At 40.0% G+C, this 24,499-nt stretch overlaps 1 protein-coding gene across 1 annotated transcript in view; it reads right to left on the minus strand.

Moving 5' to 3' along the window:
* Nucleotides 1-10,689: 10,689 nt before the first annotated feature.
* LOC142741377 (amine oxidase [flavin-containing] B-like) overlaps nucleotides 10,690-24,499 on the minus strand; it is a 70,230-nt gene continuing 56,420 nt past the window's right edge. The window contains exons 12-15 of the mRNA XM_075850759.1: nucleotides 19,699-19,796; nucleotides 16,259-16,370; nucleotides 13,671-13,733; nucleotides 10,690-11,013 (exon numbers count right to left, since the gene is read on the minus strand). Coding sequence (XP_075706874.1) covers nucleotides 10,834-11,013; nucleotides 13,671-13,733; nucleotides 16,259-16,370; nucleotides 19,699-19,796 — 453 coding nt within the window. The 3' untranslated portion in view covers nucleotides 10,690-10,833. The remainder of the gene's footprint in view (nucleotides 11,014-13,670; nucleotides 13,734-16,258; nucleotides 16,371-19,698; nucleotides 19,797-24,499) is intronic.

Below are 24,499 nucleotides of genomic sequence, written 5' to 3' on the forward strand. Positions count from 1 at the left end.
ACCTGCCACAAAGTTCATTAAAAGCCCATAGATTCGTTCCTAGGCTATCAGTCCCATGCCTGTAGTTCCTCCTAAGATATATCTAGTTTCTGCTACTGTCCCGGATGTGAAACATATGAGATTGGGGGCACAAGCTCATCCAGGACAACATAATTGTGATCCAATAAATATTCCCATATTTCACATCCGGCAATGTTGTTTGTCAGTATCAATTTCGGGTACAAGTTTCTCAGCAGCAGCACCACCTGCTAGACACAGTGTGCAGCACATCATCACTATGGCCCTTCCTGCTGTTTAAAAAGCTGCATAATTTCCATAATAATAATTAATAATTATATTAACCCCTTAGAGACCAGCCTATTCTAGGCCTTAAAGTGTAGCTAAACGTTTGACAAACTTCTGACATGTCATAGTGACATGTCAGAAGTTTGGATTGGTGGGGGTCCGAGCACTGAGACCCCCACCAATCTCCAGAATGAAGCAGCTGAAGTGCCCGTGTGAGCGCTCAGCCGCTTCGTGTCTGTTCGGCTTTTTCCGGAAAGCCGATTTATCGGAGTACAGGCTCATACACTTTCTATTGGGTCCGTACACCAAAACATTTATTTCCGGAAAAAGCCGAACAGACATGAAGCGGCTGAGCGCTCACATGAGCACTTTCAGCTGCTTCGTTTCTAGGGATTGGTGGGGGTCTCAGTGCTCGGACCCCCACCAATCCAAACTTCTGACATGTCACTATGACATGTCAGAAGTTTGTCAAACGTTTAGCTACTTTTTAATGACCAAGCTATTTTTTTACATTTTTCCATCGTCTCATTCAAAGAGCTATAACTTTTTTATTTTTGCATTGACATAGCTGTATAAGGATTTGTTTTTGTGCGGGACAAGTTGTATTTTTTAATAGCACCATTTTGGGCTACATATAATTTATTGATTAACTTTTATTAACTTTTTTTGGGGGGAATAGAAAAAGACCCAGCAATTTCGGCACGCTTTTTTGCATCCTAAATTTATGCCGTTTACCGTGTGGTATAAATAACGAATTGGTTTTCTTATGTATTACTACTTTTACACAGCAAAAACACTTTTGTTTTTAAATTATTAGTTTTTTGTGAGCCATAACTTTTTTTATTTTTTGACCAATGCAGCTATTTGAGGGCTTTTTTTCTTGGGCGACTTTTTTTGGTACCATTTTGGAGAACATGCAACTTTTTGATCCCTGTTTATCAATTTTTTTGAATGCAGGATGAACAGAAAACAGTAATTCTGGCATTGTTATTCATTTTATTTTTTATGGCGTTCGTGCGCGTTAAATAATGTAACAGCTTAATAGTTGGGGTCCTTCCGTATGTGGCGATACCAAATATGTGTAACGTTTTAACTTTTTTTTTTGTTTCTTCATAATAATGCATTTTGTAAGGGAAAAAAGTGGGTTTTTAATTTTTTTTTTTTTTACTTGGGATTTTTATTTATTTCTTATTAACTTTATTAAACTTTCTTTAGTTTCACTAGGGGGACTTCACTATGCGATTATGTGATCGCTTTTATAATACACTGAAATACTTCTGCATTGCAGTGTATCACTGCCTGTCAGTGTAAAACTGACAGGCATCTGTTAGGCCATGCCATGGCCATGCCAATTGCATTGCGGGTGTGCCGGTAGGGTGAGACAGGGAGCCCCCTCCCTCTAAAACCACTCAGATGCCGCGCTCGCTATTGAGCGGAGCATCTGAGGGTAAAATGGGCGGGATCGATACCAATTTCTATCCCGCCTGTTCGAGCAGGTCTGCTTCCAGCCCTCAGATACCTCCGGTAGCTGGGAGCAGGGAGATTTAACTGCTTCCGGCGGCGTTTGGAGTTTATTTATTTTGATGCAGCGTCGTAAAAAGGATACTGCATCAGAATAAAGCACGAAAGTGGCCGCCGTAAAAACACCTATGGGTGGTCTTTGGCGCAATCATGGCCAAAATATATATTAGACTGAAGTTTTAGACGGGTATGTCAACAGATACCCTCCCAGGAAAGTTATCCAGATCTAAATCATAGGATATATCGGAGAGAAGTAAGAGACATAGACACCATGCTCGCATACTCAAAAATACTTCTCTGACTTTATTGATCAAAACAATTACAATAATATCTTTCAAAAGGGGAATAGGCTTGAGGTTAACCAATCAGAGGCAAGCAAGGCATCATATGGAAAATTACTGCAAGACGAGGACTTTTCACGGAGAATAATGAGCAAGACAAGATTTTGTCTTAACAACCTTTCTTCAAGGTCTACACGTACATTCTCCTAGCAGACCCAGATAAGAAAGAGAATAACATGTAATTTGTTCAGACAATCCACCAACATGGATATATATGCTTAAAGCAACATGATTTCTTGATCACAAAATGGATTATTTAAGCTACAAGATGAATGCCAGATATACAAGATGGATGCCAGATATACAAGATGGAGTCTGCACAAAATGGAATCATTTAAAACACAGTTTGATCACTTTCACAGGAGGTCACTAACAGGTTAATGCCTTCACAGTCATGGCACGTTTAGGGCACGTTAACACCCTTACTAAAAAACGTCTGAAAACCTCCTGATTTTCAGATGTTTTTTTAGCAATTCGCGTTTTTCGCTGCGTTTTTTATGGAGCTGTTTTTCTATGGACGGCTCCAAAAACGGCTCAAGAAGTGACATGCACTTCTTTTTCGCGGGTGTTTTTTTATGCGGTCGTTTTTAAAAAACGGCAGCGTAAAAAAACGCTCCGTCGGAACAGAACGCCGTTTTTCACATTGAAATCAATGGGCAGATGTTTGGAGGCGTTCTGCTTCAGATTTTTCAGCCGTTTTTCGTCAGTTTGCGGCCGAAAATACGCCGTGTGAACATATCCTTACCGTACCAGTCTATACTACACTGGGCTGCTTGATGATTAATGGGTAATTACCACTAAAGCATCAAATAGCCCAGTGTAGTATAGACTGGAACTAGATATATATATGTAAATAATAAAAAAAACATCCATATATAAATACACAACAACCGTTATCATGATAATGAATGTGTGTGTGTGTGTGTGTGTGTGTGTGTGTGTATATATATATATGCGCGTGTGTGTAAATGTATATTAAATGGGTTGTCCAGCTAATAAAAAATAAATCTGGCTGCTGAATACTATAAAATAACAAAAAAGAAGTTATGCAGCAGTCAAATCCTCCACCCCAGGGTTTCCGTGGTCTCTGTTAAACATTCCACGAGCTAAAGGAAATTTTACACTGCCCGACCTGGGCCATGTAAACGAGTGCTGATCAATGCAACAGCTCGTTGATTGGCGCTCATTTGCACCTTTCACAAGGAGCTAGTATGGGGACGCGCGCTCGTTACTATGATCGCTCATCCCCATACATTATCATCATGTCGGCAGCACATCTCCCTGTTCACACATGGGAATGTGCTGCCGACAACGATAATGTTTAAGGCATTTAAAGCTATACAATCAGCTGATGAACGAGTGTTTCTCCTGTCTGCTCAATAATTGGCCTGTGTAAAAGGACCTTATGTCTGCAGTGGTCACGTGCCTTAATTAAATGGGCCCGAGCTGAACTTTTGCACCAGGGCCCATGAGCTTTTAGCTACGCCCCTGGGTCTCTTGTAGCACACATGGGCACTAACTATATCATAATTTTCTTGAACAGCAGGATTGTGTAAACACACAAGCCAAGGATTTACTCCCACTTACTGTTTGATAAATATTTTTTATAAAAACAAAAAAAAAAGCTTTATTAACATCAATACTGAAAAGATATATTTGATTACTGTATTATCCACATCCAAGACAAACAATTGTGAGTTTAAAGGTGCCCATGGACTGCCACTTTTAAATTATCAGTGTCATTTACTAGCTCAGCGGGACGGCTATGGGGCATTGTTGTGCTCCCTCTTATGCCATTCTCCTCCTGTGCTGGTGGGAGGACAAGGTTATCTTCGAGGAGGATCTTTTGTTTTACACTCATCACATAGCCTTCTGGGGCGATACATCGATGATGTGTTGATCCTCTAGGAGAGAGAGTCACAATTATTTTTAGATTTCATTTAAGTTTTCAATAAAAACATAATTAATTTCTTGGATCTGACTATGGATTGATGATAATTTTCATATCCAAACAAAAAAAAATCATAAATCAACATCAACCAATAATTTACTAATGTGGAAAAAGTCATCATCCAGAATGCTTGAAAAAGGGCTTACCGGTTGGACAGTATTTAAGGGCAAAAACTAATTGCTCTAGGGAAGAAGACTTTGAAATAGCAAGTAGAGATCTATATGCTAAATTTCGAGCGAGAGGTTATTGTTTTAAAACTTTAAAGAAAGCATATCATGAAGCAAAAAGTAGGGACCTAAATATGCTTATAAACTGAAAATCATTAGAAATGTTGAAGCCCCCAAAGAAAAAGTGATCCGGTATATAGGGATGTTTGACAACCAGAACTGGGACATAAAACTAATTGTCTCAAAACATTGGGGAATATTAAGGAATGACGATGAACTGTGTATAGTGCTGCCATTAAAACCAAAGATAACGTACAGAAGAGGGAGAAACTTTAAAGACTTCTTGGTACATAGTCATCTACAGTTAAAAAAATAAAAGGAATAGAATTGGGACAAACATGGCTTTCAAGTAGATCAAAAGGTTTCTTCAAATGTGGCAATTGTAAAGCGTGCAATCAAAACTGGATGTCTCAAAGAAAAGTTTTTGACAATCCAGTAAATATAAGAGCCTAAAATATCCGCAAATTTATCAATTGCAAAACTAAGGATATGATTTATGTAGCACAATGCTCCTGTCCACTTCTATATGTTGGAAAGACAATCCAACAGTTTAGACGGAGAGTACTACAACATATAAGTAACATTAGAACTAAGAAGGACACCCCAGTCGCCAAACATATGAGATTCGTCCATCAAAATAATTTGATGGATATCAAATTTGGGGAAATCCAACAGACGACGTTGCGCCCACGGGGCGGTGGGCGCAACCTTGACAATTTGTTATTAGAAACTGAAGCTAAATGAATTTTCAGATTACATTAGCGTTACCCAAAAGGACTCAATGAAGAGTCCACTTTTACCCCATTTTTATAAGTGGCATAATTTATCGTATTCGATCTATATAAATGGTTAAGGGAATTTGTCCTCTACGCTTAAAATTATGATACAATTATTTAATGTATTGACAACCAAGCCACAGATACTTTATATAAATTAGTAATTAATGTCTGCACGTGTATCCTTTTTTTTAGGTAATAATGATAGATAGTGTGAGAGACACAACTAAAATATTAAAATGAGCTCATAACTAAAAGTGGAAATACTAGAAGTATAGCCTTAGTGCTTTTATAATGTTTATAATTAGTTAGGGCAACAACAGTAGTGCTTCTTAGTATGATTTTGTGTTCCCTCTGCTATAAGATAATTACTCTCTATATACTTCATCATGCAGCCTCACAAGCCAATAATGAGTTCTCTGAATTGCTACGTCATTCGTTATGCTACTCCTGTTTCAAGTATTGTAGCGGTGCGTCCAGTATCAGAGAAGGGGTCACTGCTCCTCCTCCTAGTCTAGTGATGTGCAATGTCATGTAGTGACGTGCCGATAGCCCTGTCCAATCCCTCCTCTCTCTTGCAGTCACGTCCTCCTGTCAGGAGTGATGTTGATGGCGCTTCCGTATGTGGCAGCCACTAAGGAAGTGAGAGACGTTTATTAGAGTTGCCATGATCGTTCTAATCGGTCATACACCTGTCCAATGATGCAGCATTCAGGGGAGGGGAAGTTATTTAAGGAGACGCTATTGTATCCAAGGCCGTAATGCAAATTACCATCTCCCTAAAGACGCCACTATAGGTGGTGAAACATGTAGGGGCGTATCACCGCATTGGTGGCAATACGCGTAGGGCAGTTTTTCTTCACTATCCCCAAACATTGGTATATTCTACGTTGCATACTCACTGCTTTATTGATGCAACATTCTTTGTATTGTTTTACTGTTTTAACATATAGATAATAGACTTGCTTTGTACAGCAGCCATTTGTATTGAGGGGTCTAGTATGTATAAGGGCTCATGGTTATCCATGTATCATGGTGGTAGCCCTTAAAATTGTTGGCTAGAGTATTTCTTCCATTTTTAAATGTTTTTATGATGTAAGTGGAGTTTGTCAATAAATATTTTTCTATTTTTTTTTGCAATTTATCATAGTATTTCTCATTGTGCCAATATACATACCCAATTTGTGGTGTTCGTAGCTTCAAGTTCTTTAGGGTATGTGGTAACACTAGGGCAGTGCCCGTTGGAGGTAGTGCTTCACATGCCCTAGTAGAACATAGTGACATAAGACAACTCCTTCAAGCTCAAAGTCAGGTGCTCTGATTTTTGAATTTTTACCAGAGACATAATTATTTTTCCTACCCAAATAAACATACCTAATAAATAATTATTGGATTTGTTAGTCAACAACATTTATAAAATAATTTTAGAAGTCATGCCAATGTATTATTTGATAAAGTTGTCTAAAAATTTCTGAAAGCATTTATTAGCCTGGAGGAGATAAAAAGATCGCTTAATTATTTATTAGTTTGGTGACACTTGAACCCTTAGGCTGGGTTCACACGACCTATTTTCAGACGTAAACGAGGCGTATTATGCCTCGTTTTACGTCTGAAAATAAGGCTACAATACGTCGGCAAACATCTGCCCATTCATTTGAAAAGGGTTTGCCGACATACTGTGCAGACGACCTGACATTTACGTGTCGTCGTTTGACAGCTGTCAAACGACGACGCGTAAAAATACAGCCTCGTCAAAAGAAGTGCAGGACACTTCTTTGAACGTTTTTGGAGCGGTTTTCTTATAGACTCCAATGAAAACAGCTCCAAAAACGGACGTAGAAAACGCCGCAAAAAATGCAGCGAAAAACGCGAGTTGCTCAAAAAACGTCTGAAAAGCAGGGGCTGTTTTCCCTTGAAAACAGCTCTGTATTTTCAGACGTTTTTGGTCACTACGTGTGCACATACCCTTATGGAGCAAAGAGTTTACACTTTCATGTGCACTGTATTTTCAGTGGTTTTGCAGCAGCGGGCAGATATTACATTTTAAAACCTTATTCACACAAGCAGCAGAAAACCATTTGTCACAAATATGCAACCGTTTCTATTGACTTCAATGGGGTAATTGCACAATTTAGAAATACATGTAAAATCTTGATCAAATGGGGTATTATTTTTTCCATTGTTTCAACAGATCTAAGAAATGTTCCTACAGCTACATCTATATGTGAACCACAGCCGCAGTTCTCGCATTGCGGAAGCTCAAGTATAAATTAATATTACTTCATTATCAACTATACTTATACCGATTTAAGCCCATACACTCCTTAACATTGAAATTGCAACATCAAGAAGGAAAAGTTGTGGAATTGTGAAAATCATAAGATCGATAGACATGTTAATGATATGCAAATTCTAAAAAAAAAAAAAAATTGAAACAAAATTTCCATAGTTCTTGATTTATTGAGTATCGAGTATGAGCACTATGTGCAGAAATACACTTACTCGCCTTGGCATGCTATCAATAAAGTTAAATGCACTTGGGTACGAAAATTATCAAAATTATCAAAAAAAAGTCTGGAGATGTGGTAGGCGGCTTACAGTAGCATGAGCAACATGCGACCTGGCGTTGTCCTATTAAAAAACATCTTCTAGATGGTACCGGGTCCCGGCTGCGCTTCATAAATGGTATCCATCTATGCCTGACAATTGTTGGCGTTGTGGTGATGTAGGAGGTTGTATGTCTCATGTTTGGTGGAGTTGCCCCTTGTTGAGGAGTTTTTGGGATGCGGTACTTAAATTGATATTGGAGGTTACTGGAGTCTCTGTCCCCAACTCTCCGGAAGCAGCTCTTTTATTCATGTTCCCGATGCCAATACAAGTTTATAAAAGCTCACTAGTTAGACATCTCCTTCAGGCAGCAAAGTCAGTGATCCCGCGCAGGTGGAAAACGGCAATACCCCCAACATTAGATGAGTGGTTTCGGGAAGTTGCCGCGATACAGCGAATGGAACACCTGGTGGCTCACTCCCCGGCAGCTGTGGTAAAATACACATCTACGTGGTCTCCTTGGATAGTGTTTCTTTCTTCTCCTTCCTACCTCACGGCTGTAACCTGAGTTGGCCTATGCTCTTGTGAAGTGTACTATGACGCTTGCTGGCTGATGTTTTTTCATCCAGAATACCCCAGAATCGGAGTCCAGGATCCCCTTGTCCTCTCCCCTCCCTCCTACTCCTCCCCCTCTTGGGACCTTTTTCTATACTCTCTCTTCCCCTGTCTAGGGTAATGTGCCGCTCCCTCTCCGTTTGAATTAAGTGGCCTCACTGTGCCTCCTGATGTTTTGCTGTAAGAATTCTCCATGCTACTGTTGTATACTGCGCAGTGTCCTTCCTATTGAGATGTGATGCACATTATTGATTTCTCTTTTTTGTTGTTGTTCTGATTTGTTTTTGATTTGGTCCACTGACCTTGTTTGTCGGTTCCATTTATGGTGTGGAGGCCTTCCCTCCACTATGTTGTGTAATTTTGTGTTCTGAAACTCAATAAAAAAATTTGAATAAGAAAAAAAAACATCTTCTAGGACACTTTGGAGACATGGCTATACCACTGGTTCCACTACCAAATCAATATAAAGCGGAGCTTCGGGCCTGTTATTTCTCCTCCCTATCTTCTCATTCCCACTCCCCCACCCCTATCACTTGTCTGTAATGCTTTGTTGATTGATTTTAGTGAATGGAAGGATGTTAGTGTAGTATGCGGTGTGATGTATAGCATAGGTTAGCCTGTACTGTGTGTTATACGGACATTCTACGTTTGGTGATTGTTATTATTTACTGCTTAATGGCCTGCGCTGCGTCACAGTAATGTTTGTTTGAGGACGACTGATTGTGAATAAAGCATTTTCAATCAAAAAATCAATGTAATGCTGAGCTGTTAGTGTACCTGAAATGAAGACTAGAGGGGTCTGGCTGCTGTACATTATGCCACCCCACACCATAATCCCAGGAGTAGGACTGGTGTGACATTCCCTTGTGAATGCCTCTTCATGGTGTTGCCCACATGGTCTCCAGACCAATATCCTGCTATCACTGCGGCCAAGACAAAAGTGGGACTCATGGCTGATAAGGATAGACCTCCATTTCAGCTTCCATTGCTGTGCACCATGATAACCTTTGTGAGCGGTAGCGTGTGATCAATAGAACACCTGTAGCTGGAAGTCTGCCTCGTAGCCCAATGTCGTTCAAACGCCTTCTGATTGTTTGTGTCAACACTGGTTTCTGCCCTAGCCTTGGGATGGGACGTCCAATTTTACTTGCAGTACAAAATGTATCAGGACGCGTGATTCGCCCAATCATCTCGGCCTAGGCGCGTAGCGATCTGCCAGTGTGATAAACCAAGGTCTCTCAGTTTGCAACAAGTGGAGATAACTGGCACGTCGACGAACAGCAGGCATCACACAATCATCTCACTCCACTTGATACAATTTTAGGATTCCCGTGGCTAAAAAAAAACAAAAACTTTGCTTTCAATCTGGATTTAGGTCCATCCCACAGATTAGAGCTAGGTGCTTGAAAATGTGATAATTTGCAGATCTTAGCGATTCCTCGTTTTGCATAATCTTACAGCTTGCCCTTCTTGGTGGTGCAATTTTAATGTTGAGGAGTGTATATTTGACATCAACAACTATGTAAAGTGAAAGAGTTTGAGTGTTGGCCTTGGGATATGTCTGGAAGTAGCTGATCTGCTTTTTTTCTCACGGACTGTTTAGTTGCCTGCAGTTTATTATTACTCTTTCTTCACTTTAGCCTAGGATAAGACAGGAAGTGAGTTTCAGACTCACTCAGATCAGATCACTCACTCAGACTCCCATTAAACAATGCAGCTAAGGCTTTGTTCATATCTGCATCAGGGTTCTGTTATAACGTTCCATTGGAGCTTCCCGTCAGAACGGAACCCTGACTGAAACCATAGCTTTCCGTTTGCATCACCATTAATTTCAATGGTGATGGATCCGGTGAAAATGGTTTCATTTTGCCTCAGTCGTGCAAGGGTTCCGTCGTTTTAACGGAACGAATACCGTAGTCGACTACGGTATTCATTCCATCAAAACGACTGAACCCTTGCACAACCGAGACAAACGGAACCATTGAAATCAATGGTGATGCAAACAGAAACCTATGTTTTCCGTTTGTTTCAGTCAGCGTTCCGTTCTCACGGGAAGCTCCAACGGAACGCCAGAACAGAGCCCTGACGCAGATGTGAGCGAAGCCTAAGCTAAAGTCACTGATCATCACTGTGCCATAAATGAGCAGAACTAAACAGCAATCAAAACTGAAGGAAATTAGTAACAGGTAAGTATTTACGCAGTCACTCGGATATAATGTGCTGTCTTCATTTGCCTCCAGCATTCAAAACCACACGTAAAACCCTCTATCATACATGGCACCGCTAATATATCGAACATGCTTCTGAAAGTGAAATGCAGCTGTGGATTGTGGTAAATCCTCATTCAAATCTCCAGTAATAGCATTATATCAGCAAACCTCCACTTTAACACACAAGACAAAAAAAAGATCATTGTAGTGAAGATGTGTTTATTACAATAAAGTATTTAAACTTAAAACCACTACTGTACTCTGTGCTGAGATCACTAATACCAAACGCTGGAGTTACGCTTCTTATCTGCCAGCTTTAGTTGAGATTCACATGCCATAATAAATTCAAAATTCTCGGAGTCAAGATCGATGTTTAATACAAAAATTGCATTTAAGGCTCAGATAACCCTTCTTGATGGCTATAATTCCAGCAGCAGCTGTTGCAAAGAAAGCCGTGTAGCCAATGAATCTCAGCAAACCTTGACTAGAGGGCAAATTTCTCTCCAAAAATGTAGTTGAGATTGGTAGAGCTGGAACATCCTAGTTTGGAGAAACAGAAAAGTTAGATGGTTGTACATTTAATCAATTCCAAGTGAATACATAGGACTTTAAGGACATGTTTGACAATGTCTGAATTATTGAAAAGCAGCGGTCACAAAAATAGTGTAGAATGAAATGTGGTTTGACCAGAATATCATATTATCAACCATTATGTTTCATCATTACATTGTTCCTGATGTAAAGTACTCTGAATAACCTCTGTATTGTGATGAGCAGATTATTTTATATTCAATCTGCTGCTGCACCTGTATAAGAGTAAGGCCATACGGAGCGGCCCCGACACGGTCGCAACGCGGCCAACAACCGTGCTGGCACTATGTAGGCGTGGCTATCAAATGCTGCAGTTCTGCTATCTGACCCACTGATTTATTGTCCATATATAAACAACGTGATAGTTTGATTCTTTGATACTTTTGCTCACTAGACATATTTTAGGAAAGGGACATATAGGAAAAGATAATTCACATCATACAAACAATTTACATCATGGTGCAAATTATCATACCCTTTCATTGCCCAAAAAGTTTTTTTTGGGGGGGGGGGGGTTTGAAATGGAGTAGATTGAATTAATGTAATGTAGGTCTCTAAGACTCAAAGAGTGTTTTCAGCCTAGTAGATGGCACGTACTGCTGTAATTAATAGAACCAACTGATTGCCGTATGCCAAAAAAATACCCTTTGCCTGCTCTACTAAATAGTGATCTCCGTAGTTATATAACTAATAAAACATAACTTTTATTGGTTTACATTTAAACCTAGAGTACATTAAAAAAAAATTGACCAAGGTTTCTGTAGTAGTTTTATAATAAGGTGCATAACTCTCGGCACTATGGCATTATCAGAATACAATGACAGCAGGCTGCTGGGGGATATATATCTCACTAGGCTGCGTCTGCAGATCACATCACCTCTTTAACCATATAAGAATGACTTGGCATTATTAAAAGAAAATCAATGACCCCTGACATGTTTCACTGTAGATACGGCTTCATCTGGGGCAATGGCGACTGCGGCTGTCTCCGTCAGCCCTATGGACATTGAATGGAGTTGCAGCGGCAGCACACATGCGCAACCGCGTCTCTTTTCAAAAGCTTCCTCAGTGAGGAGGAACGGGGGTCATTATCCCACATTCTAGAGATCAATGGAGGTCCCAGTGGTGCCCCCTCCCCCAGTGATCAGACATTTATCAGCTTTCCGGTGGAGATTTGTTGATTGTGAGAAAACAGTTTGGGGAAAAACGTATGTTTGGTGCATCACGCCAACAATCTCTTCTAAAAATCATTTCACCGGATGTGTCATTTGCCCAATTGTTTGATTCAATAATACATAACATACAATATTCACTTGCCTATTATTTTCATAACCACCAAAAGCACATTTCAAACCCGGCAAACCAATTCACCAAGGCATTCTAATGGCTAACAAACCATAATCCAACAACTAAACTCGAGTCAGACTAAATCTTTTTTTCATCACTACTCTTTATTAGAGAGATGTATTTGGTGTATATGAGAGAATGGAGGCTAAATGGTTTGCTATTCCAGAATTCTAGCCGCCACCGATTTGTTCATCCCTACTCTTTAATCAACAGCAAAACTCAATTGTGTGTGTTGTGGGCATCACAATGCTCTTCCTAGATATTTTTCTCTTATAATTGCAGGTCTGGCACTGACAGATTGTTAAGGACTCCTGCAATGTCAATTGACTGTTCTAACCATTTCATATCTGATATAAAGCAACCTTTTATAATGACTTGTTTCCTTTAAACTCCTGCTCATAACAGATTGTACAACTGTAGCTGATCCTTCAGTGTCATGAGACTTCTGTTTGCCCTTTTTCTGCCAACAATGTCACCCAACTTTATCCCTGTAGTTGTACACTTCTTAAAATATTTTACTGAATTAGGCAAAATGGAAAAGGTTTAGAACAAAAAAAAATCAATAATAGAAAAAGCATAAAGTCAAAGCGTCTATTCTGTTGTAACATTTTAAAATACTCCCTGCTACATAAAAGATGTGCGGAATAATGTTTTATATGCTTCTGTTTTTACTGGTCTCTGTGCAATGAGAATGTATCCACAGAGCAGATTGAGGTCATATCCAAATGAAAATAAATCACTGTAAGAGCTGTTTGTAGGTAGGAAACCTAGAAATGTTATAAATGGTAATACAGGGCAATGTGAGAATTGGCTATCGTCTATCCATCTCATATCTATCTATCTATCCATCTCATATCCATCCCATATCTCATATCTCTCCATCCATCCCATATCTCATATCTCATATCTCTCCATCCATCCCATATCTCATATCTCTCCATCCATCCCATATCTCATATCTCATATCTCTCCATCCATCCCATATCTCTCTCATATCTCTCTCATATATCCCCCCTATCCATCTTTCTCTCCTATCCATCTTTCTCTCCTATCCATCTTTCTCTCCTATCCATCTTTCTCTCCTATCCATCTTTCTCTCCTATCCATCTTTCTCTCCTATCCATCTTTCTCTCCTATCCATCTTTCTCTCCTATCCATCTTTCTCTCCTATCCATCTATCCAATATCTATCCAACCATCCATCCATCATGCAATATAAATGCATGCATTGTTAGGTTGTTTTCCCCTAGTTAAACTTACCACAGACTCTGGCTCTGGTACCCATATCTGATTCTCTCCGATTAGTCCCATCTTGCACATGACCTGCGAAGACATGATTTATGAAATTGATAGTCTATAAAGATCAGATCATTGTTATCTGATGACTACAAAGTAGATTCTGCATTTCAATGTTTTTTAACCTGGCCATGTGCATAAATGTCAAACAGCCATTGCCACTTCTATGTGGCCAGTAGAGGCTCCACAATATCAGCAAAGAGAGGAGGGGACAACTTGCATAAAGATATCATCACCCTTTCCAAAGAGAAAGCAGGGAAGGAAAACATTAAATTGGGGAATGTATCACCAATCTACTGATTACTATTTGTATATATTTTGTAATGCTTTTGCAATTATAGTGTAATAATGTATTAGCACTAGAACAGCATTTGTCAGTTATGTCTTCGGGTCCTTTTACAAAGAAATATTTTCAGCCGATAACGAGTGCCGATATACAGTAGCAAGTCGCTCAACACTTGTTAACTCCATTTATATGGAGCAATCATCGGAACTGTATGTGACCAAATGATCGCACCGACGATCGTTTGAACAATTAGTTTCATTATGGTCCGTAGCACATTTCTGTTTACGCATGGAGATGTGGTGCCAAAAACTCATGATTGTTATGCCCGCATAAAAGATGCGATCAGCTGATAAACGAGCGTTTGCTTGTTTGTCGGCTGTTTGCTAATCAAAATTATACGGAGCAATTATCGGGAACGAGCCTTCGAAAGTGGCACCCCTTTATATGTGGTCACATCAGTTTATTACCTGTTATTGTATTAATTGATGGCGGTGTTGAAATAAAAAAAAAAAAAGGGAGGACAGATGATATGTTGTCTTTGATTGTATAACTTTTTGTGTTAGGCTCTGATCACACTGAAGCTGTGATAACAACACCGCCAAAGGATGACAACATATTACCACAACATAGTGATTGATTAATATCCCCATACTGTTACTAAATAAAAAAATACTATACAAAGACCAACATTACCATACTACAAGTATACAGTGACCATATAGTGGTAGATACCAGTTCTACACAGGCACGCAGCAGACTGTATAAGTGAATACAGTACAGTACAGTTAAATCCAATAACTCACAGAAGATGTCTTCTCTGGTTGTAGATGTTCACCCTCCCCACCAATTCCCAACACTCTACACAAAGTAGCAATCCAATAATGCCCCTCTTGGTACCCCAAACAGTAAAAGGTGCCCTGCACAGTAAAGGTGCTCTTCTTAGTGCTCTTCTTAGTACCCCACACTATATATCGTGCCGATCAAACACTAACAGTGCCCCTCTAGCCCTCTTAGTTATAGTACCCCCTACACAGTAGTAATGTCCTCCCTTGTGCCCAATACAGTAGTAGTTTAACCCTTTGTACCTCCCACACTGAAGTAGTCCCCTTTTGTGCCCCTAAAAAGAATGTCCTATTTTGTGCCCTTATATAGTAGCTAAGCTTCCATATAGGAGGTTCGGCCTCCCCATATAGTAGTTAGGTCTCCCCATATAGTAGTTATGTACCCCTATATAGTAGTATATATTAGTCTGGCGCTACATATAGTAGGTGCCCTCATATAGTAGTTAGTCCCCATATAGTAGCTACATTCCCTCATATAGTAGTTAGGCCCCCTTTGCTATAAATGGAAATAAAAAAATGAAACTCAGCATACCTTGTTCCTACAACGAACTGCTGGGTCTTCTGTCTGCTGACTGGCATCACTCTACCTGTGCCGGGGTGTCAGGCTAATGTCCTGAGCATCCTACCGACCTTTAGTAGGCCACAGGCCTAAATACTGCCTATGGTTTACAGGAGTAAGTGGCGGGATAGGGAGCCAATGGCTCTCTGCTGCACCATAGAAAGCGGGCCCCCTTTCTATGACGGGCCACCTTTCCCTTTGGGGCTATTCACACCCTCCGTGACCTCGATCTTTACGCCCCTGGTGGTCATAGCTTTCGAGCTTATGTTTAACTTTAATCCTATCTATGCCTTTCAAACATGTGCCAGGCAATCCAGTCCTTAGAATAGAGAATGTAGCATAAACCAGCACTAGGACAGAAGGCCCTTTTCTTTATGTTAATCCTGAACCTAGCCAGAATTTAAAAAAAGTAGTATACAAATAAAAGTGCTAGATATACTAATGCAGTATACATCTACAATGGCATTGTTCTTTGAAGTCCCATGTAATAATTTTGGAAAAATGCAGATACCAACTTGCAAGAAAGGTAATTTTGAAAGCCAAAATTACCTTTCTTGCAAGTTGGTATCTGCATTTTTCCAAAATTACTACAGCAGTTACAGCAGGACATAAACTACAATTGCAACAAGGGTGTGAATTGTTGCCGAGATGTAAATTGAAATAGAATACATTTATTTAACCAGTTCAAGGGGTACTTTGGGACATTAACATAAATGGACTATGGAAAGACCATCAATGTTGATGAATGGAAGTCCGACATCCCGGACTCCAGATGATCAGTGACAATGAAGGGGCAGCAATGCTCCCGTGAGCACCATATTCCCTTCATTGTTTACATACAATCATACACTTAGTTATACTTCACCTCTCTGGCTGCCCGTTCTCCAGCTTCTATAGCACCTTCCATGTATCCACTCCATGTTGTAGCTGTCTCTGTACCTGCAAAGTAGAGCTTTCCAACAGGTTTTCGAATCACACTGTGGGAACATAAGCATATGACATTTCATTGGTTTATATCCATCATTTTTAATAATGAGATTTCCTTTCCTACGAGGATTGATGTTAAATCTATACGTGTTAGAAATACATACCTATACACTACCGTTCAAAAGTTTGGGGTCACCCAGACAATTGTGTTTTCCATGAAAACTCACTTCTATTTATCAAATGAGTTGCAAAATTACTAGAAAATATAGCCAAGACATTAACAAGGTTAGAAATAATGATTTTTATTTGAAATAATAATTTTCTCCTTCAAACTTTGCTTTCGTCAAAGAATGCTCAATTTGCAGCAATTACAGCATTGCAGACCTTTGGCATTCTAGCTGTTAATTTGCTGAGGTAAATCGGGAGAAATTTCACCCCATGCTTCCAGAAGGCCCTCCCACAAGTTGGATTGGCTTGACGGGCACTTCTTGCGTACGATACGGTCAAGCTGCTCCCAGAACCGCTCTATGGGGTTGAGATCTGGTGACTGCGCTGGCCACTCCATTATAGATAGAATACCAGCTGCCTGCTTCTTCCCTAAATAGTTCTTGCATAATTTGGAGGTGTGCTTTGGGTCATTGTCCTGTTGTAGGATGAAATTGGCTCCAATCAAGCGCGGTCCACAGGGTATGGCATGGCGTTGCAAAATGGAGTGATAGCCTTCCTTATTCAAAATCCCTTTTACCTTGTACAAATCTCCCACTTTACCAGCTCCAAAGCAACCACAGACCATCACATTACCTCCACCATGCTTGACAGATGGCGTCAGGCACTCTTCCAGCATCTTTTCAGTTGTTCTGCATCTCACAAATGTTCTTCTGTGTGATCCAAACACCTCAAACTTCGATTCGTCTGTCCATAACACTTTTTTCCAATCTTCCTCTGTCCAAGGTCTGTGTGCTTTTGCCCATATTATTCTTTTCCCTTTTATTAGCCAGTCTCAGATATGGCTTCTTTGCCACTCTGCCCTGAAGGCCAGCATCCCGGAGTCCCCTCTTCACTGTAGACGTTGACACTGGTGTTTTGCGGGTACTATTTAATGAAGTTGCCAGTTGAGGACCTGTGAGGCGTCTATTTCTCAAACTAGAGACTCTAATGTACTTGTCTTGTTGCTCAGTTGTGCAGCGGGCCTCCCACTTCTTTCTACTCTGGTTTGTGCGGTCCTCTGAAGGGAGTAGTACACACCGTTGTAGGAAATCTTCAGTTTCTTGGCAATTTCTCGCATGGAATAGCCTTAGTTTCTAAGAACAAGAATAGACTGTCGAGTTTCACATGAAAGCTCTCTTTTTCTAGCCATTAAGAGAGTTTAAAATCGAACCCACAAATGTAACCACTGTAAACAGTTTTGCTGTTTAGAGGAGCTATAAAACTGACCTTCCTTTGAGCTAGTTGAGAATCTGGAGCATTACATTTGTGGGTTCGATTAAACTCTCAAAATGGCTAGAAAAAGAGAGCTTTCATGTGAAACTCGACAGTCTATTCTTGTTCTTAGAAATTAAGGCTATGCAATGCGAGAAATTGCCAAGAAACGGAAGATTTCCTACAACGGTGTGTACTACTCCCTTCAGAGGACAGCACACACAGGCTCTAACCAGAGTAGAAAGAGAAGTGGGAGGCCCCGCTGCACAACTGAGCAACAAGACAAGTACATTAGAGTCTCTAGTTTGAGAAATAGACGCCTCACAGGTCCTCAACTGGCAGCTTCATTAAATAGTACCCGCAAAACGCCAGTGTCAACGTCTACAGTGAAGAGGCGACTCCGGGTTGCTGGCCTTCAGGGCAGAGTGGCAAAGAAAAAGCCATATCGGAGACTGGCTAATAAAAGGAAAAGATTAATATGGGCAAAAGCACACAGACATTGGACAGAGGAAGATTGGAAAAAAGTGTTATGGACAGACGAATCCAAGTTTGAGGTGTTTGGATCACACAGAAGAACATTTGTGCGACGCAGAACAACTGAAAAGATGCTGGAAGAGTGCCTGACGCCATCTGTCAAGCATGGTGGAGGTAATGTGATGGTCTGGGGTTGCTTTGGTGCTGGTAATGTGGGAGATTTGTACAAGGTAAAAGGGATTTTGAATAAGGAAGGCTATCACTCCATTTTGCAATGCCATACCCTGTGGACAGCGCTTGATTGGAGCCAATTTCATCCTACAACAGGACAATGACCCAAAGCACACCTCCAAATTATTCAAGAACTATTTAGGGAAGAAGCAGGCAGCTGGTATTCTCTCTGTAATGGAGTGGCCAGCGCAGTCACCAGATCTTAACCCCATAGAGCTGTTGTGGGAGCAGCTTGACCGTATGGTACGCAAGAAGTGCCCATCAAGCCAATCCAACTTGTGGGAGGGCCTTCTGGAAGCATGGGGTGAAATTTCTCCTGATTACCTCCGCAAATTAACAGCTAGAATGCCAAAGGCCTGCAATGCTGTAATTGCTGCAACTGGAGCATTCTTTGACGAAAGCAAAGTTTGAAGGAGAAAATTATTATTTCAAATAAAAATCATTATTTCTAACCTTGTCAATGTCTTGACTAGATTTTCTAGTCATTTTGCAACTCATTTGATAAATATAAAAGTGTGAGTTTTCATGGAAAACACAAAATTGTCTGGGTGACCCCAAACTTTTGAACGGTAGTATATATAGATTATATATATATATATATATATATATATATATATATATATACACACACATATATAATGAAAAGAATGTTGGTTTATTCACCAGAAAGTGAGCAATGTTTCGGTTCGCATCTGAACATTTCTCAGGGAAGGAAAGGTTCACATGTGAACAAAAACTTTGCTCACTTTCTGGTGCTTAAACCAACATTCTTTTCATCATTCCTGAAGTCCTGGTGCTGTTACTTTCTCTATGGTTACTTCTATCATTTCAAGTCAAGGAGCCGATTCATCCCTTGCGGTAATGTGCGCATGGCATGATTTACAGTGTTTTGAGGAGTGCTGTGTCCGTCCTTTTGTTAATATATCCCTGTAAGGACATGCAGTGCGGATATGTAGGGCAATTAAGACAACAGGTGGTGTGCAATATAGAATGCATAGGTATATCTATATGTAAGTATATTATCATGGGATAATGTCTAGCTGAACTTTAAAATGATGAGTACTTTAGTTTGAATAGACAGATGGCATAAACCCTAGCATATTAAAATAGATTAGTAGAGATTAGGTGGTTAGCATTACATTAATTATCTGGAAAATATATGTAGAATTTAAATGAGAAGAGAACAGACTATTGGTAATCATTTTAAGATACTACAATATCTCTGGTAGAATATTTATAATTCCACATCCATACCTTCCAAACTGAGTCATAATTCCTGGAGGAAAATATGCTGTGTAGCATCCACCTGAATATTGTTCTTTACACCAGTCCTTTTCTTCATAGTGCACTGGCTAGTAAAGAAAAATTAGAATAATTTACAAAAGTTAAAAGGCAGTAAAAGAGGAAAAAATACATGCACAACATTTGTACATTTAAGAATTGTACTTTACTTGTGATGTATCGGCACTGCTTATCGCATCGAACGATCATGTCAGAGACGTAAATAGCTTTTTAATGCAAAATAGATAATCATATTTTGGCTAGGAACCCTTGTTAATGAAATCCAAAAGAAATGAAAAGGCAGTACTCCAAGGAAACTTGTGAAAAAAAGTGGTGTGTTTATTCACCCCAGGCAGGCAACGTTTCGATCCGTCTCTATGGCATCTTTGTCAAGACAAGAGTGCCTCCAATAATGGCAATAAAAGTGTCTATTTTTATACATTTTGGACCAAGAGGTTGTAACAGATAAGTTAGGTATGAGTTTTGTCACTCCACATTAAGTTTGGATGGACACCATTGCAGAATAGATTTTAGTCTCAAACCAAACCGGACTTTTAACCAGGTAGTATAACCCTTTCGGAAAAATTCAAATTTTTATCAGACCAAGGGCCATTTTACACAGGCAATTTTCTACCTGGCAAACAAATGCTAATTGAAACATACTTAGGATAAGATCGGATAGGAAGGCCTTATCTACCATTTTATGGAACTCTCAAGGGTCTAAAGCTCCCTCCTGTATGTTGCTATATACCCTCATTATTATAATGTTTTCCTCTTCCTGGGATTAAAGCTGCTTAATCCTCATGGACCATTGCAGGAATATGGGTCCTCTTACACGGCCTGACATGAGCAGTGTAAATGAGTGCTGATCAACGAGACAAAATCGTTGATCGGCGCTTGTTTGCTCCTTTCACAAGCAGCTAGTATGGGGACGACCGCTTGTTACTACTTTCGCTTGTCCCCATACATCTCTATCATGTCAGCAGCACATCTCCCTGTTTACACATGGAGAATATGCTGCCGACAATGATAATATTTTTTGCTGCATGAACGATATGATCAGCCTGTAAACGAGCTGCTCTTTGCCCTTTTTACACAGGGCAACGATCGAGAACGAGCATTCTTTGAATGCTTGTTTGCCCGATAATTGGCCCTTGTAAGAGGGCCTTAAATTTTGCCAATCTGCTGGGCAAAACCTTTTGGCACCAGCTTGGCATCCGTATTAAACCAAGATTTGGGTCTGTACAATTCAGGGATCTAAAGGGGCTTTTCCTTTCCAGGGATTAAATTCATTATTGCCTTCATCACTGTAGGAGGCAGTTGTGCTAGCAACAATTATAGTAAAAGATAATCATATTTTTGTATATATTTCTAAGGAGATCCCATCAGATCAAGGAGCTTTACCTGAAGGAGAGGTAGTCATTGCTTCTTTTAATTCCCTGATCCTTATGTAGGCTTCTAACTGCTCCTTCTTTTCCTGATTTAAAGTTGGTAAATCCACATATTTAAGATAACCCTCCAATTTTTCCCTCACACCAGTAACCTCCGATGTATACACTTCCGTATAATATTTGAGACAAATCTGCATAATTTTCTCTGGTGAAGTGCATAGCATACCCTGGTTCTCATTTGCCGTTATGTCTGTTATCCCTCTCTTGGTATCTATCATCCTCGCCAATTGTTTAACTGTTCTCTCCCCTTTCATCGCCCACAGGAAACTGGATTGTTCTTTCTGCTTTCACCAAATAGCCTTCATATTTTCCTTTCTCCTTTTGCCAATCTTCCCATTTTTCATTTGACGAGGACTGTCTATAGCGGTCCTCCCGCTCGTCTATTTTATTTTTTTTTTGTGGAGGCTTTCATCCCTGTTTTCCCTTTTCAATCCAGTAATTTCCTTAAATAATAAATTCCTCAGATATGCCTAAGCCACATCCCATGCTATATAAGTTGAGGATGTAACCCAATTCTGCAGAAAATAATTACATTAGGGAACCTATATCTGCCTTTACCAATTTCTGCCAGTATGGCTATTCTTCAGGACCTAATAGATGTATCCTGGGAACAAAATAATATCAGACAGCCCTCTAGTTTCTATTTTACACCTGTTATCAAATTTAACATACCTTGGTTGCTAAAGGCTATATCTAATCTAGACATAGTATTTTGAACTTTATTGAATGCAAATTCTTTCTAAATTCCTATATATACAACCAATGTTTTCAAATGTGTAACTTCTTTTGTGCTTCCTATCTGATTTAATCTATTTCGGTCCATCCCCTCATCCATTACTTCATTAAAATCCCCTATTACCAACAGGGGACATTCTGTAAAACCCAAGATTTTGTTGTCTATGTCCACAATAAGTCTGGATGAGAATGGCAGAGGCACATACACTGATACAAGTACAACCCTTGCGCCCTCAATCCGTGCATGTATCAATATATCGCTACTCAGAGCACCATCATAGTTACAATCTCTGCCCTTTCATCTTATTTAAACAATAGATCACATATCTACCATGCCTTGTTTGGAACACATCCCCACCAAAAATCCATCCTTTAACGTGTAAAAGAAAATATATTACCGATAATAGGTTAAGAGAACGTACATATGATTTTGTCACTCCCTGATAAAGTAAAAACCTGAATTTGTCAACTAGCTGAAAAAGCATTCTAAAAATACTGTAGGTTGCAGGGATCTTTTCCCATCTTGCCCTAAAGACTGGATGTGAACTGGATGATGAAATATCAAGCAGACAAATAAAGTCATTTCCAACACCCCCTAAGCCACAAAACAATGTGATTCTATTTTCCTCCATGCCACCTCTATTTTGATTTTTAGTAAAAAAAATAAGCCTCTATCCACCATTATGATTATAGAAAGAATGGTGCCCATTGGGATGTATGGCCTGATCACATCAAAAGATTAAGTTATATAAATCATTACAAATTCTGCGTAGGATGCTGGAGAGCCACAGTTTCATGTCTAAGGCACAGTAAAGGGAAAAGGAGAGGCTGCATACTGCGCACCAGCATGCCTGTCATACAGTGTGCAAACTCCAGCCCATTGCAGGGAGGCGCAGAGATGATTGATTGTCAATAGGCTTTCAGCAGCATGAAGAATAAGGGACAACAGTAGAATACACAGGAATAAGACATATGTTACCAGTGCATTCCTAGATTGTTGCTATGAGCAGGACAGGTAAATTCTGCTTTTTATTCTGTCTATTATTTAGAAACCTACAACAGACAGAAGTTGCATCAGACATCATGAGTATAAGTGAGAAATTACATTGGAAACTATGGTCTTTATCAGAATTACCATTTTGAGCTTTAGCAACAAGAGTGGGCAGATGACAAAAGGAATTACCTACACTACCGTTCAAAAGTTTAGGGTCACTTAGAAATTTCCTTATTTTTGAAAGAAAAGCATTTTTTTTCAATGAAGATAACATTAAATTAATCAGAAATACACTCTATACATTGTCAATGTGCTAAATGACTATTCTAGCTGCAAACGTCTGTTTTTTAGTGCAATATCTATATAGGTGTATAGAGGCCCATTTCCAGCAATCATCACTCCAGTGTTCTAATGGTACATTGTGTTTGCTAACTGTGTTAGAAGGGTAATGGATGATTAGAAAACACTTGAAAACCCTTGTGCAATTAGGGTATGTGCACACACACTAATTACGTCCGTAATTGACGGACGTATTTCGGCCGCAAGTACCGGACCGAACACAGTGCAGGGAGCCGGGCTCCTAGCATCATACTTATATACGATGCTAGGAGTCCCTGCCTCTCTGCAGGACAACTGTCCCGTACTGTAATCATGTTTTCAGTACGGGACAGTAGTTCCACGGAGAGGCAGGGACTCCTAGCGTCGTACATAAGTATGATGCTAGGAGCCCGGCTCCCTGCACTGTGTTCGGTCCACTACTTAGGGCCGAAATACGTCCGTCAATTACGGACGTAATTAGTGTGTGCGCACATACCCTTAGGTTAGCACTGCTGTAAACAGTTTTGCTGTTTAGAGGAGCTATAAAACTGACCTTCCTTTGAGGTAGTTGAGAATCTGGAGCATTACATTTGTGGGTTCGATTAAACTCTCAAAATGGCTAGAAAAAGAGAGCCTTCATGTGAAACTCGACAGCCTATTCTTGTTCTTAGCAATGAAGGCTATTCCATGCGAGAAATTGCCAAGAAACTGAAGATTTCCTACAACGGTGTGTACTACTCCCTTCAGAGGACAGCACACACAGGTTCTAACCAGAGTAGAAAGAGAAGTGGGAGGCCCCGCTGCACAACTGAGCAACAAGACAAGTACATTAGTCTCTCTAGTTTGAGAAATAGACGCCTCACAGGTCCTCAACTGGCAGCTTCATTAAATAGTACCCGCAAAACGCCAGTGTCAACGTCTACAGTGACGAGGCGACTCCGGGATGCTGGCCTTCAGGGCAGAGTGGCAAAGAAAAAGCCATATCGGAGACTGGCTAATAAAAGGAAAAGAATAATATGGGCAAAAGCACACAGACATTGGACAGAGGAAGATTGGAAAAAAGTGTTATGGACAGACGAATCCAAGTTTGAGGTGTTTGGATCACACAGAAGAACATTTGTGAGACGCAGAACAACTGAAAAGATGCTGGAAGAGTGCCTGACGCCATCTGTCAAGCATAGTGGAGGTAATGTGATGGTCTGGGGTTGCTTTGGTGCTGGTAAAGTGGGAGATTTGTACAAGGTAAAAGGGATTTTGAATAAGGAAGGCTATCACT

The sequence above is a fragment of the Rhinoderma darwinii genome, chromosome 2 (assembly GCF_050947455.1).
Source record: "Rhinoderma darwinii isolate aRhiDar2 chromosome 2, aRhiDar2.hap1, whole genome shotgun sequence".
Classification (NCBI taxonomy): Eukaryota; Metazoa; Chordata; class Amphibia; order Anura; family Rhinodermatidae; genus Rhinoderma; species Rhinoderma darwinii.